Below are 13,505 nucleotides of genomic sequence, written 5' to 3' on the forward strand. Positions count from 1 at the left end.
GATCCAAAAGGTTGGCGACCCCTGTTCTTGAAGGTCCATTTCTTTTGAGGTTCTCCTGAATTTCACCCGATCCTAACCTTCTGGTTTTTTTCCCCACCTTCTCAAGCAAGCCATGGCTTCTTCAAATGTTGGTTTGGCCTTTTCGGTTCTCATTCCTGACCAAGATTAGAGCCAACCATGTTTATCCCTCTCTTTGATGTGTGGTTGCTTCCAGTGGTGGGATTCAAAAAATATTTTTTACTAACTGTTCTTTATAAGAGCGCGCTTCATCCATTTCAAGCACTACAGTTTACTTTCTAGAGCAGCCCCAGTGTCAACTCATAAAATATTTCTATGGTTCTTTTTAGAGTTGCTGACAGAAAGGGAGGGGAAGCAGTGTAGCTGCTTGCAAACCGAAACTGCATTCCATAAATATTTTCAAAGATAGTAACTAGGTGACTGAGGTTTCTGCCACTTTCACTTTCATGTCCCCAAAGTTCCTGGGCTAGCAGTTAAACCCTACAAAGGCTTCCATGCAAAGTTAGTTTATTGGATTTTATTAGGATCCTCAAAGTATAACTCAAGAGTTGTGTCGAGATTCATCTAATGTCCAATCTTTGCCACAATAGGGTGAAAAGAGGGTTATCCTAGAGCATTATAGCAAAGGAAATCTGTTGAGGTAACTCCCCATTAGGAGAATGAGCGCATACAGGGAGACGTATTTGAGAGGAGTGTTTGAATAATACACACACAGCACACAGATACACTGTACAGTAAATGTAGGTTTTTACTTCCAATAAAGGTTTTAAGCAAAGTTCAAAATAGGCAGTTCAAAGTCATTCACAGGTAAATCAGTCAGTTTTTTAATCCAGGGATAATCCAAATATCAAAGTCCAATGTAAAAAACAGTTCAGTATCAGACTTACATCAAATCCATGAATATCAGTCAATTAGGAAGAACGGCAATACTCTCCAACAGAAGGAAACAGAGACTCACTGAAACTTCTTCTGAGACTAAGACTAAGACAACCCAGGTTTCTGGCTCCATCTTATGGCCGTTTGAGAAAACACAATAATTATAAGATAGCGGAAACCGTATCATGAGTATACTCAAAATATAGCAGGCACCTCCCAAACTAGGTTTCTTAGGGCCAATTATTTCAGCAAAAACAATCTCTAAAGGTTCTTTGGTCTTAAACCCATTAAGTCTGTTTGCAGGAGTAACCGTATTTTTCTCTTGGCTATAAGCATTACAGTTTAAATACTTGCTAAAGGGTTTCAATTTTACTCCTTCTGACAATTCAACAGTTTGTTTGAGCATTTTGAAATTAATGTGCCCTAGACATCTATGCTGTAAATGTATACATTCATCATGTGGCTTAACATTGTTATAAACCGAGTTAGCCATCTTCAACTGGTCATCATGTATCACATATAAATCATTCTCTAAAGTAGCAGTAACACTTTTACCCTCTTTCTCTATTATACAATTATCTCCCCTAAAGGTTACTACATAACCAAGATTAACTAAAGCCCTTACTGATAATAAATTAAGTTTCAGTTTAGGTATATATAACATAGTTAAATGTTCGTTTATACAAGAACAATATGCAGTACCGTCACCTGATGCCATCATCTTCCATCCATTTGCCAATGATACATGTGGACATCTTTACAAACCTTTCTCTATCTTTAGTAATGCATTGTGATGCTCCACTATGAACAACCCACAAATCATGGTTTACAGTTGAATTGCTAGACATAGCTAAACTAACATTCTTTTTGGCCTTCTGCTGTTTGCCAGTATTCTGTTCTTACAAATTTTCCCTTCTTACAGAATCTAGCTATATGTCCCCTAGCCCCACAAGAAAAACATTTCCTAACAGTATAGGCAGTTGAAGACAAATTCTCTTCTTGTGGTTGTTCCTTCTTCAATTGGTCCCTATCCAGCTGTCTTGCTTCTTCTAACAACCTTTCAGTTATGTCAGTTAATGTCAGTTTATCTCTGGGCAGGACTTCCAGTGAAGATAGGTAATCATAATAACTTTCATCCAATGAGGAAAGAATGATGTAAACTTGATGCACCTCTGAAAATATCAGTTCCTGTTCATGTAGCTCTTGAAAAATTCTTTTAATGAAGTTTAAATGAGCTAACATATCTCCACCTTTCAGAAGACGTGCTCTAAACAGTTTACGTGTAAGATGTATGTGTGCACCTACACTGTCACGAACATAAATCCTCTTCAAATTCTCCCAACACCTAGCAGCAGACTCTTCTCCATGAATATGGACTAGCTGCTTGTCACTCAGTGTTAGTCCAATTATACAAAGAGCTCGTTTGTTGTTCTGTTCAAAGTCAGCAAGCTTCTTGGCATAGTCCTCATTTTCTGGATCCCAAGCATTTACATCCGGTGGGTCTTGAACTACATTCCATAAACAACCTCTACGCAGAAGTAGACTGCACTTCATAGACCAGGAAACCTAGTTTGCTCCATCAATGATAGACTTGTTGAAGTGTCTTGTGCCATCTTTACTAGGATAGTAACCCACAATTAATCAGTAAACAGCTGTCTGTATACAGTACTGTGTATTCACACCAACTCTCAGTTATCTGAGCCTGGGCCCATAACCAGGGTTGAGGTAATTCCTGTTAGGAGAATGAGCGCATACAGGGAGACGTAGCGACAGTAGGGAAGAATAACGCACAGACAACACACAGATACACTGTACAGTAAATGTAGGTTTTTTACTTCCAATAAACGTTCAAGCACAGTCCAAGATAAGCAGTCCAAGTCATTCACAGGTAAAGCAATCAGTTTTCAGTCCAGGGATAATCCAAATATCGAAGTCCAGTATCAAAAAACAGTTCAGTAACAGACTTACATCAACGATCAGTAACAGTCATTTAGGAGGAACGACAACTCTCTCCAACAGAAGGAAACAGAGACTCACTGAGACACTGAGACAACCCAGGTTTCTGGCTCCATCTTATGGCCATTTGAGAAAACACACCCAATTACAGTTTTGCATTTTCTTAAAGAGACAGTTTTAAAATGTTTATCCTGGTTTATATATTTCCAACCCAAATACCTGTTAGGTATCTTACATTCCTAACAAAATCTCCCGTTCGATTCGGGGTCCAGGTAAGAATGCCCAAAAAATTCCCCCAGCCCAACCAGAGATCAAGTCAGTAACCAATCAGGATTACCGATGTGATCACATGACATGAACTACATCTCCCATGAGGTATTAACTACATTTCCCATGAAGCAGTCCCTTAAGGGGGCAGCTCTCATTCCTCAACTAAGTATATACTGTCTAACCAGCACACACCCTGCCTGGAATTATAAATTCCACTACTATTATATATGGAAATTTACCTTATACACCTAAGAATATAAAGAGCAAGACAGTCTCCATGTTTGCTCTTAAGCCGAACTTTTAGAGATCAAAACATTTATATAACTTGTTATGAATGTGTTTGTTTTGCTAAAGGTATGTAGAATTGCAAAATATTATGTCCTTAGCTTGGTCTGAGATGCATAAAGGGTCATCTTGACATTATAAGAGTTATTAATGAAGTCTTGTGTAATCCTTTAAGTAGAAAACAGGAAATCTGATGATGTGGTGAAGTGGAGAAAGTTGCGGGATTTCCATGGATTTCTTATGAGAGTCTGTAATTCCTATGGGTGCAAAACATGAAGTGTTAAGTAACCTTTTAAATATGATAATCCTATATAAGGTTGTATTTACTGGAAGGGGTGTCTCCTTTCTCCCAAACTGCAGCCTGGGAGATCGGGGGTCGATACTGCAATATCTATTAAATAGATAGCCTGTTATGGATTCTGATTATCACAGTCTGCTGTTTTATTTTTTTGATAATCTCACAACTATCAGCTAACTATTAACTAAGTAAACAGTACATGGTAACATAGCATCAAATAATGCGCAAAATTCAAACTGGAGAGCATGATTGATGACTCTGGGCTATGGATGTGTCCGGGGTGGGATTCAAATTTTTTAACAACCAGTTCTGTGGGCATGGCTTAGTTGATGGGCTTGGTGGTCATGTGACTGGGTGGATGTGGTCGTGTGACTGGGTGGACGTGGTCATGTGACTGGGTGGACGTGGCTATATATTAATTACCTATCCATTAAATGTTATTGGCTGGGCATGGCCAACTCACTATCACTCACATCGAGGCACGCATCTCCTCGCCTGGCCTCTCATGACTGTGGGGCTGCTGCAACAGTTGTAAGTGTGAAAAACGATCATAAGTCACTTTTTTCAGTGCCATTGTACCTTTGAATGGTCATTCCACACAAGCAAAGTACCAGCAAAGGAGGGGGAAAAAAACATTCCTGAGATAGGAAGTCTAGTCCTGCCAAGAATGTAATAAGGGTTAACAGAGAGGCAGTTTCTGTAAGCAACACCAGAATGTTTCCTTCCTGCCTTCCTTACAGGATTAGGCCAGTAATTTCTTCTAATAACCGGTTCTCCGAACTGCTTAGAAGGTTAACAACCGGTTCTAGGAATAGATGTGAACAGGTATAATCCCACCCCTGGATGTGTCTCATTGGAGAATATGAACTGTGATTGACCCAGGGGGTGGGGGAAACCAGGGTCAAGGGTGACAGTGAATTATGTGTCTCAGAGTTGGCTACACCCAGGCAGTGCCAGACATGTTAACTCCCCATAAATCCTTTGGAAATTTTGGAAGTTTGGCTCGAGACTCCTGATTTAAGTGGGGGTAACTGCCAGAATCCTGACACCCAGTAAGTAAAACAGCTGAGGCGTGGGAATCCACTGTGCTGTGCGAATCAGCTGAGCTGAAAAACACAGACATATAGGACAGGATAGGGTGGGGCCAGCTGATAGTTGAAGCAACTGGTTCGCTACAACTGGTCCGAACCGGCAGCATTGCCCACCACTGGTCACTTTGTTGTCCATCAAACTTTATCTGTTCTCATTTTATTAAATGTGAGTCTTAAGCCTCCAGTTCCCATGGCTTCAAAAAAACAAAAGCTTACCCCAATGAGCCCCTATATTGTACAGCTAGTCCTCGACTTACAATTATTCATTTAGTGCCCATTCGAAGTGACACACAGCATTGGAAAAAGGGACTTTTTGGCAACCGACTCGTATTTATGACAGTTGCAGCGTCCCAGAGTCACAGGATCAAAATTTAGATGCTTGGCAACTGACTCATACTTACGACGGTTGCAGTGTCCCTGGGTCACTCAATCCTCTTTTGGGACCTTCCTATGAACAAACTCAATGAGGAAACCAGTTTCTCTTAAAACCTGTGTTATAAGCATAACAGCTGCAGCGATTCGTTTAACAACGGGGTCAAGGAAGGTGGTAAAATTAGGCAAAACTCAAAGACAAGTGTCTCACTTAGTAGCAGAAATCTTGGCCTCCATTCTGGGCATAAGTCGAGCATACTCTGCATACTCGTCTACAGCCACAATTGGAACAGGAATTTTATGTTGCTAACCAAGGCGGTTGTTAACTCAGTCACACCTGATTTTACGTCCTCTTTTGCCATAGTTGTTCAGTGAATCCCGCTGTCATTAAGTCGCTAGGTGGACGGTGAAGAAGTATGAAATATAAATAAATGTAAATAAAATGGAATGATGGGCTGTTTTTCTTACGATAAGTAAACATTGTACGGGCCAGGCTTGCTCCAACTCGAACCTTTAAGCCAGACCGATCTTTAACTTCATCTATATATATAAAAGCAAAATACCCCTCATGCATCATCACAAAATCTCCAGAACCGTAAAAGCCTAGAAACTTGACATTTGGCCCGGATGTTCCTCTTGGCTTCTAGGGGCTCACTAAGAAAGGATTTTTCAAAATGACCACCGAATCAATCGTATTTCCTTAGTATTTCTTCTACAGCAATTAACACGCTCTGATGCTAAGGAGTTCTACTCCCCCTCCCCACCTGAAAAGAAATCTGTTCCCAAGGCAAAACACAAGCAGAGGAGTTTCAGTTTCAGTTTCACAACACTAAACAGCTTTAGTCCAGAGCAGGCTCCTTGCTGTCTCCTTGCTCACACAGCAATTACGGTTTCAATTTCCAAACAGCCCTCAACTCTCACATTGACAGGACTCTAGCCAGATATGAATGCTGGTGGATGCTGGTAGGCAGAGGCAGAATTTCGCCCCCCGCCCCTTATTTTCCTCCCCCCAAACTAAGCCCGACCACATAGTTTCGTAGCGAAGCACGGGTACCCTGCTAGTTTGTCGATGAAGGTATAGTCTCCTGAAAATCAAGGGAATTACTCCAAAGCCAACTCGGAACTGAAGTTCGCGGGCGGCAAATCCCTGGGTGGAATGTTCCCCATCTTAGCTACATCCTGTCATTGCTCCCACACACACACACACACAGAGAGAGACACACACCACACCCCATTGTCCAATCGCGCTCGAAGAAGACATATTTTGGAAAGCGGGCGCTCTGAGTGCAAGATGTCTTGAGGTTGCAATCCTCTCCAGGGTGGAAACGGCCTTGTGTCCGAGAAGCAAACTTTCACTTTCCCCCATTAAGCATTATTTTCCCTTTTCCCCCCTTTTCCCCACTTTTCCTCATGCCGAACGCAACACTTCTGACATCAGATCCAAGGGAGGTGTGAAGATGGAGACCCCACCCGCCTGGTCCAGATTGTGGGCTTGATCCATACAGCGCACAGGTGTGCTTCTAACATCACGAGAAAGCTCGTTTTTCACCTTTTCCCTTTATTGCATTTTTTTTGGGGGGGGGGTTAATTTCACACATTATATGGGTCAGGAGGCTCCTCGGGGGTCCAGTTTCCCCAGATTGGGGAAGTGGGGGAAGGCAGGAAAGCAAGCCCCCCCCCGTACGAGGTGAGATGGGGGGCTAATCCCCTTCACTGGACCATTCCTCCGACTCCGAGGAATTGGTGTCGTTGGACGTCCTGTTGTAGGTCACCTGACCAGGTGGAGCCACAATGGTCAACCAGGAATAGCAACCCCGGCAGGGGGGCCTGGGCCCAGTCCGCTTCCTCCCCCGGCGCGGGGTCAGGGATTCCCTCTTGGTCCTCCGGTCCAACCTTAGCTCAACCTGCAGGAGGAAACAGGAGAAGGGAGTGGATTATAGGCGACGGTGGGAGGCTGCTGGTGTAACAACCGGTTCACTGATTGCCCAGGTGAGGGCGTGCTCAGCTTTCAAAATAACTTACCTTCAGTGTTACTTCGGGGAAGTAACACAGCTGAGGAGTGGCATATCAACTCATAAAATATCCCTCTGGTCTTTTTAGAGCTGCCAACAGAAGGGGAGGTGGGAGCAGTGCAGCAGCTTGGAAACTGAAAGTGCATTCCATAAATATTTTCAAAGATAGTAACTAGGCGACTGAAGTTTCAAAATTCTAATTGGAGAATATGATTGATGACTCTTGGCTATGGAGGTGTCTCATTGGAGAATATGATTGATGACACACCCAGGGGGTGGGGTGGGGAAACCAGGGTGAAGAGTGACAAGGAATGACGTGCCTCAGAGTCGGCTGCACCCAGGCAGTGCCGGACATGTTGACTCCCATAAATCCTTTTGAATTCTTTGGCTGAGACTCATGATTGAAATGGGGTAACTGCCGGAATCCTGACCACTAGACCCTGGTTTCCCCCACCCCACCCCCTGGGTGTATCCCAATTCATATCCTCCAATGGGACACCTCCATAGCCCAGAGTCATCAATCAGGCTCTCCAGTTTGAATTTTGTCCGGCAGAAACTTCAGTCACCTAGTTACTATCTCTGAAAACATTGACGGAATGCACTCTCGATTTCCAATCTGCCGCACTGCTCCTCCCTCCCTTTCTGTTGGCCACTCTAAGAAGACCGTAGACGTATTTTAGGAGTTGACATGGCAATCCGCTCTGCCATGCGAACCAGCTGAGCAGATATAGGTGAGCATAGAGCAGCGGCGGGTGAGCGGCCCACACGATCGATTGTCGGAGGGAACCATTTTGGAGCCAGCTGATCATTGGCACTAGCGGTTTGTCCAAACCGGCCCGAACAGGGAGAATCCCACCCACTGATTATAGGTCCTCCAGACCAGCGGTCGCCAACTAGTGGGCCACGGCCCACTGGTGGCCTCTGAGAAAATTTTGGTGACCCCAGAGCCCCCAAGCAATTAATCCAGGCTGCGCGGGAACACAGGCTGCCCCGCCAACATGGCGGCCTGTGGGAACCCAAGAACAAGAAGAGGTAGTGAGGGGAGACAGGGGAGGAGGGGAGGCGGGGGACCTTGCCTGGCTTCCGAGCTGTTTTTTCCGCTTCTTTCTTCTTCTAAGCAGGTTAGGAATGTGGCTGCCTTGGAGGGGTGGGATGTGTGAGGGATCTGTGTGTGTCTGTGTGTGTGTGTCAGAGAGAGAGAGGGAGGGAGGGAGGGGAAGGAGGGAGGGAGAGAGGGAGAAAGAGAGGGAGGGAGGAAGGGAGAGGGAGGAGAGAGAGAGGGAGGGAGGAAGGGAGAGGGAGGGAGAGGTTGAGGGAGGGGGAGAGGGAGGGAGAGATAGAGAGAGGGAGAAAGAGAGGGAGGGAGGAAGGGAGAGGGAGGGAGAGAGGGAGAGGGAGGGAGAGGTTGAGGGAGGGGGAGAGGGAGGGAGGGAGGGAGGGAGAAGGAGAGAGGGAGGGAGAGATAGAGAGAGGGAGGGAGGGAGGGAGAGGGAGGGAGAGTGGGAGAGAGAGGGAGGGAGAGGGAGGGAGAGAGGGAAAGAGGAAGGGAGGGAGAAGGAGAGAGGGAGGAGAGATAGAGAGAGGGAGGAAGAGGGAGGGAGAGAGGAGGGAGACGTCAGAGCAGATCTCTCTCTCTCTCTCTCTCTCTCTCTCACCATCCGTCCAAATTCCCGGGATTTAACATTATGAGTTTGGGGCTCCAGACGAGGGGGGGGCGTCTCCCAAGAGACTGTGGGACTCTGGGTGATGAAGTCCCCCCGTCCTCCAATAGCCAAGATGGAGACCCCCAGCATAGACAGATGCCTTTCATTTGTGGGGATATTTTGGGTGTCCGAGACCAGCTCCTAGATCGGCCTTTCTAGAACCTCCAAGAAAGTGGAGACGGTCGGACTTCGACTCCCAGAATTCCCAGCGGGAGATCCAAGGGGTCAAGATGGCAGCTCCGATGGAGGGATGGAAGCTTCACCCCTTGTGGATCCACGTAAACAGAATCAGAAAATGACAGAGTTGGAAGGGATATTGGAGGTCATCTAGTCCAACCCCCTGCTTGAACAGGAAACCCTTACAGAATGACAGAGCTGGAAGAGACCTCAGGGGTCACGTAGTCCAGCCCCTTGCTCAAGCAGGAGACTTACAGAATACACAGAGCTGAAAGGGCCATTTTGTGGTCACCTAGCCCAACCTCCTGCTCGAGCAGGAGACCCTTGCAGAATTACAGAATACCCAGAGTTGGAAGGGATCTCAGAGGTCATCTATCCGAACCCCCGGCTGAAGCGGGAGGCCTTGTATCATTCCAGACAAAAAGGCTGCCCCAGTCTTTTCTTGCACACCTCCAGGGGTGGAGCAGCCACGAACTTCCTGCCGAGGCAGAGCCCGGGGGTCCCTTCCAGTCCTCCCCACCCCTGCCAGCTTCTGCACCGATCAACGTACCGACTTGCTGGATTCCAGGGTTGGCAGGGGGAAAACATCCGTTTGGTTGAAAATGGCTGCCTCCGGACTTCCACGCTGCACCCAAAGCAAAAGGAACACGAGAGAGCGAGGAGGCCTCGTGAAAATCGGTTCTATTCTATTTCCTATTCCGTTCTGTTTGGTTCTGTTATCTCACCTATCTATCTCACCTTCTATCCCTCCCTCCCTCCATCTACTATCTCTATATCCCTCAATATCTACCTACCTACCCAACCTACCTAATATATTCATATATATCTACCTATCATCCATCCTTTATCCGTCTTTCTATCTATCCCCTCTCTCTCTTTGTATCTTTGGTATAATGGGCTGTCAACATCGACTCCATCAACCAATCAAGAGGCAGCAGCGCAACCAACCAGCCCAGCACATCAGCCCCACCCCCACCAATATATATAGAGAGAGACGGCAGCTCTGATCACACACTGCTTGTACCGGCACGAAGCCAAAAGCACCAGCCTGAGGATGGCGAGTGGGACCTCGCCAAAATGTCGCCAAGATACTCTTAATCTTACAGGGGAAAAGACCGGAACACACCTAGACCTACATATATATATAAATATACACACACACACATACATACACATACATATATATATATATGTAGGTCTAGGTGTGTAGGTCCAGGTGTAGGTATATATATATGTGGATCTTTGGTTATTCGGGTTTTCTCCTGCGTAAAATTGGAAGTATCTAGGCGACGTTTCAATGAAGTCTCATTCATCAACTTCAGGCTTGTGTCTCCAAGAAGCACAGAGCCGAAGACACAAGCCTGAAGATGATGAATGAGACTTCATCGAAACGTTGCCTAGATACTTCCAATTTTACGCAGGAGAAAACCCAAATAACCAAAGACCCACATACAAATACCCGCGAAAACCTCAGAAAAAATATATATATATTTGTTTTCTTAAGTTTTCGCGGGTACTTACATGTATGGCATTCAGCTTTGTTCAGCTATTTTCCCACGTCATTGTAGTTGCGCTTTTAAAGTTGTAGCAACGTTTCAGCCGAATCTCATCTGCCATCATCAGGCTTTTTAGAATGACGTGGGAAAATACCCGAACAAAGCTGAATACCATACATGTAAGTACCCGCGAAAACTTGATAGATAGATAGATAGATAGATAGATGTATAGAAGGATAGATAGATAGATAGATAGATAGATAGATAGATAGATAGATAGATAGATAGATAGATAGATAGATAGATGGATGTATAGAATAGATAGAAAGATAGATAGATAGAGGGTAGATAGATAGATAGATAGATAGATAGATAGATAGATAGATAGATAGATAGATAGATAGATAGATAGATAGATAGATACAATTTCTGTCCCTCTGTCTGTCTGTCTGTCTGTCAGTCGGTCACCTTTGCTGCCCAACTCAGACTCAGGGAACGTCTGCCCTTTCCTTTGATCTCCCGAGTACTCACCGACCTCAGAATGGAGAAACTTCCAGGGTAATAGGTGCTGTTGACACACGACTTGCATTTTCGCCTCTGTGTGTAGAGAGAAGGAGAAAAGTTGGCCTAAAATGCCTCGGTAGCCAAAGGCAGCTTAAGCACACCCGTCCTCTGGAATGGGGGAGGGTTGGATTAGAAGACATTTCCCAACCCAGCTGTCTGACTACAACTCCCATCCTCTCTTCAGGCTGAGCTTAGTAGAAGTGAATAAACCCATTCCAGATCAGTCCAGGAAGGAAACAATCTCCTTCCCTTCTAGTACTGATGATGTTCCCTAGGTGGGTCATGAAACGTCTGCAAGGAAACAACCCAGCCCAGAGGCCCCAAGGACCCCCTAGTTCTCTTCCTCCTCTCCCTCCTTCTCTGATTCCTCCTCCTCTTATTTCTTTTTTCCTCCTCCTCCCCTTCCTCCTTTCCCTCCTCCTCCCCCTCCCCCTCCTCTTCCTCCTTCTCCCTCTCCCCCTCCTTCTCTCCATAAACCCTCCTCTCTTCTAGCACTGAAGGTGTTTGTTTGTTTATTTGTCAATCACTTACAAGGTAATAGGTATAAGTAAAAACATAGTTATGAATACATGGATACATATAAGAAAAATAAAAGAAACAATAGGACAGGGACGGTAGGCACGTTGGTGAGCTTATGCAGGCCCCCTACAGACCTCTTAGGAAAGGGGTGAGGTCAACAGTAGACAGTCTAAGGTTAAAGTTTTTGGGGTTTGGGGAAGAAACCACAGAGTCAGGTAGAGTATTCCAGACGTCGACCACTCTGTTGCTGAAGTCATATTTCCTACAATCAAGTTTGGTGCGGTTTACCTTGAGTTTGTATCTATTGTTTGCTCTTGTATAGTTATGATTGAAGCCGAACTATTCAATGACAGGTAGGACATTGCAGTGTATGATTTTATATACTATACTTAGATCGGACCGAAGACGGAGTAATTCAAGGTTTTCTCGGTCTAGAATTTCAAGTCTGATGGCATAAGGTCGTCTACAATGAGTAGAGGAGTGGAGAACTCTTCTTGTGAAATATTTCTGGACTTTCTCAACTGTGTTAATATCAGATACGTAATGTGGGTTCCAGACTGATGAGCTGTATTCGAGTATTGGTCTAGCAAATGTTTTGTATGCCCTAGTAGTTAGTAGTGTGATATTACCAGAGAAAAAGCTACGTAAGATTAGGTTAACAGCTCTTAATGCCTTTTTGGCTATGTAGTTACTATGTAGTTACTAGTTTGGTCATGAAACATGTTAAAAAGAAAACCAAGCTCACAGACCACTAAGGAGCCCACATCCTTCCTCCTCATCCTCCTCGTCCTCCTCCTCCTCTCTGCAACCCCCCCCTCCCTTCTAGTACTGTTATCTAGTTGGGTCATGAGACGTCTGCAAGGAAACCAGCCACTCAGAGAGCCCCAAGGACCCTTCCTCCTCCATTCCACAAACCCTCCTTCCCTTCTAGCACTGATGAGGTTACCTAGCTGGGTCATGAAACGCCTGCAATCCCAAACTCGGCTTGCCGTCTAAGCTGAAACTATAAAACTTGGGTTTCGTGAAGGAAACGTCAGTAGGTGACGAGTTTCCCGCGACTTACAAGTGCCGAGGATCCGTACCCGATTCGGAGCTGAGCTCAGGTTTTCTACTCTTCCCTCTCTACTCATCGCTCGTATGTTTTCATCCCCCCCTCTCCTTTGGACGCCACCCCCGACCGGGCTCACCTTCTTCGCCTGGGGGGCGGCTGCCCCCAAAGCCAGGAGAACACCCAAGACCAGCCAGACGTTCTTCATTCTCGGTGTTTGTTTCTCTGCTCTTTGTCCTCCGAAGCGAGAGAGGCCATGTGACGTCGTCCCTCCCCCGGTTTGGCTCCAATCTCTTCCTCCCATCGATGGGAGTCTGGCCGGGGGAAGAGCTGTTGACCTTCGGGGATTGGTCACCGGATAGCAAACCAAGGGACCGCTGCCCACTTGGTCAAAGCAAACTGACTCAAATGTAAACGGGCCTCACATGGTGTAGAAGTTGTCACGTTTCCCGGCGATCATTTGTGGTTCCGCAAAGGTTTACGGAGCAACATAGAACAATTCTTGGAATACTTTTTGTGGGAATGTATCTTTGTGCAACAACTACAGCAGTATTCAGCCAGTAGATGGCAGTGTTTACAAGGTCGGCTCTGTTGTACCAAGTAGAGTTTCAAGCAGTTAAGCAATAAGGCACATGGTGATGGTTCTGTTTGTTTGGTCTGGGGTGCTATGTGTCGTATAAACAGAATTTCTAACAAGAACAGAGTTGGAAGGAAGCTTGAAGATCTTCCAATCCAATTCCCTGCTCAGGCAGCAGAACATTACAGTATGACAGAGTTGGAAGGGACCTTGGAGGTCATCTAGTCTGACCCCTGGCTTGAG

At 45.5% G+C, this 13,505-nt stretch overlaps 1 protein-coding gene across 1 annotated transcript; it reads right to left on the bottom strand.

The window, feature by feature from the left end:
- Positions 1 to 6,704: 6,704 nt before the first annotated feature.
- On the bottom strand, positions 6,705 to 13,201 carry LOC148123882 (uncharacterized). Its single transcript, XM_087915275.1, has 4 exons — positions 12,825 to 13,201; positions 11,086 to 11,151; positions 9,609 to 9,683; positions 6,705 to 7,070 (listed from the first exon to the last, which is right to left on the bottom strand). Exons 1-4 carry the CDS (start codon positions 12,987 to 12,989, stop codon positions 6,867 to 6,869), a joined length of 510 nt encoding a protein of 169 aa, XP_087771401.1. The 5' UTR covers positions 12,990 to 13,201; the 3' UTR covers positions 6,705 to 6,866.
- Positions 13,202 to 13,505: the final 304 nt, after the last annotated feature.

This window comes from Pseudonaja textilis, chromosome Z, assembly GCF_049901715.1.
Source record: "Pseudonaja textilis isolate UNSWEBS1 chromosome Z, rPseTex1.2, whole genome shotgun sequence".
Taxonomy (NCBI): Eukaryota; Metazoa; Chordata; class Lepidosauria; order Squamata; family Elapidae; genus Pseudonaja; species Pseudonaja textilis.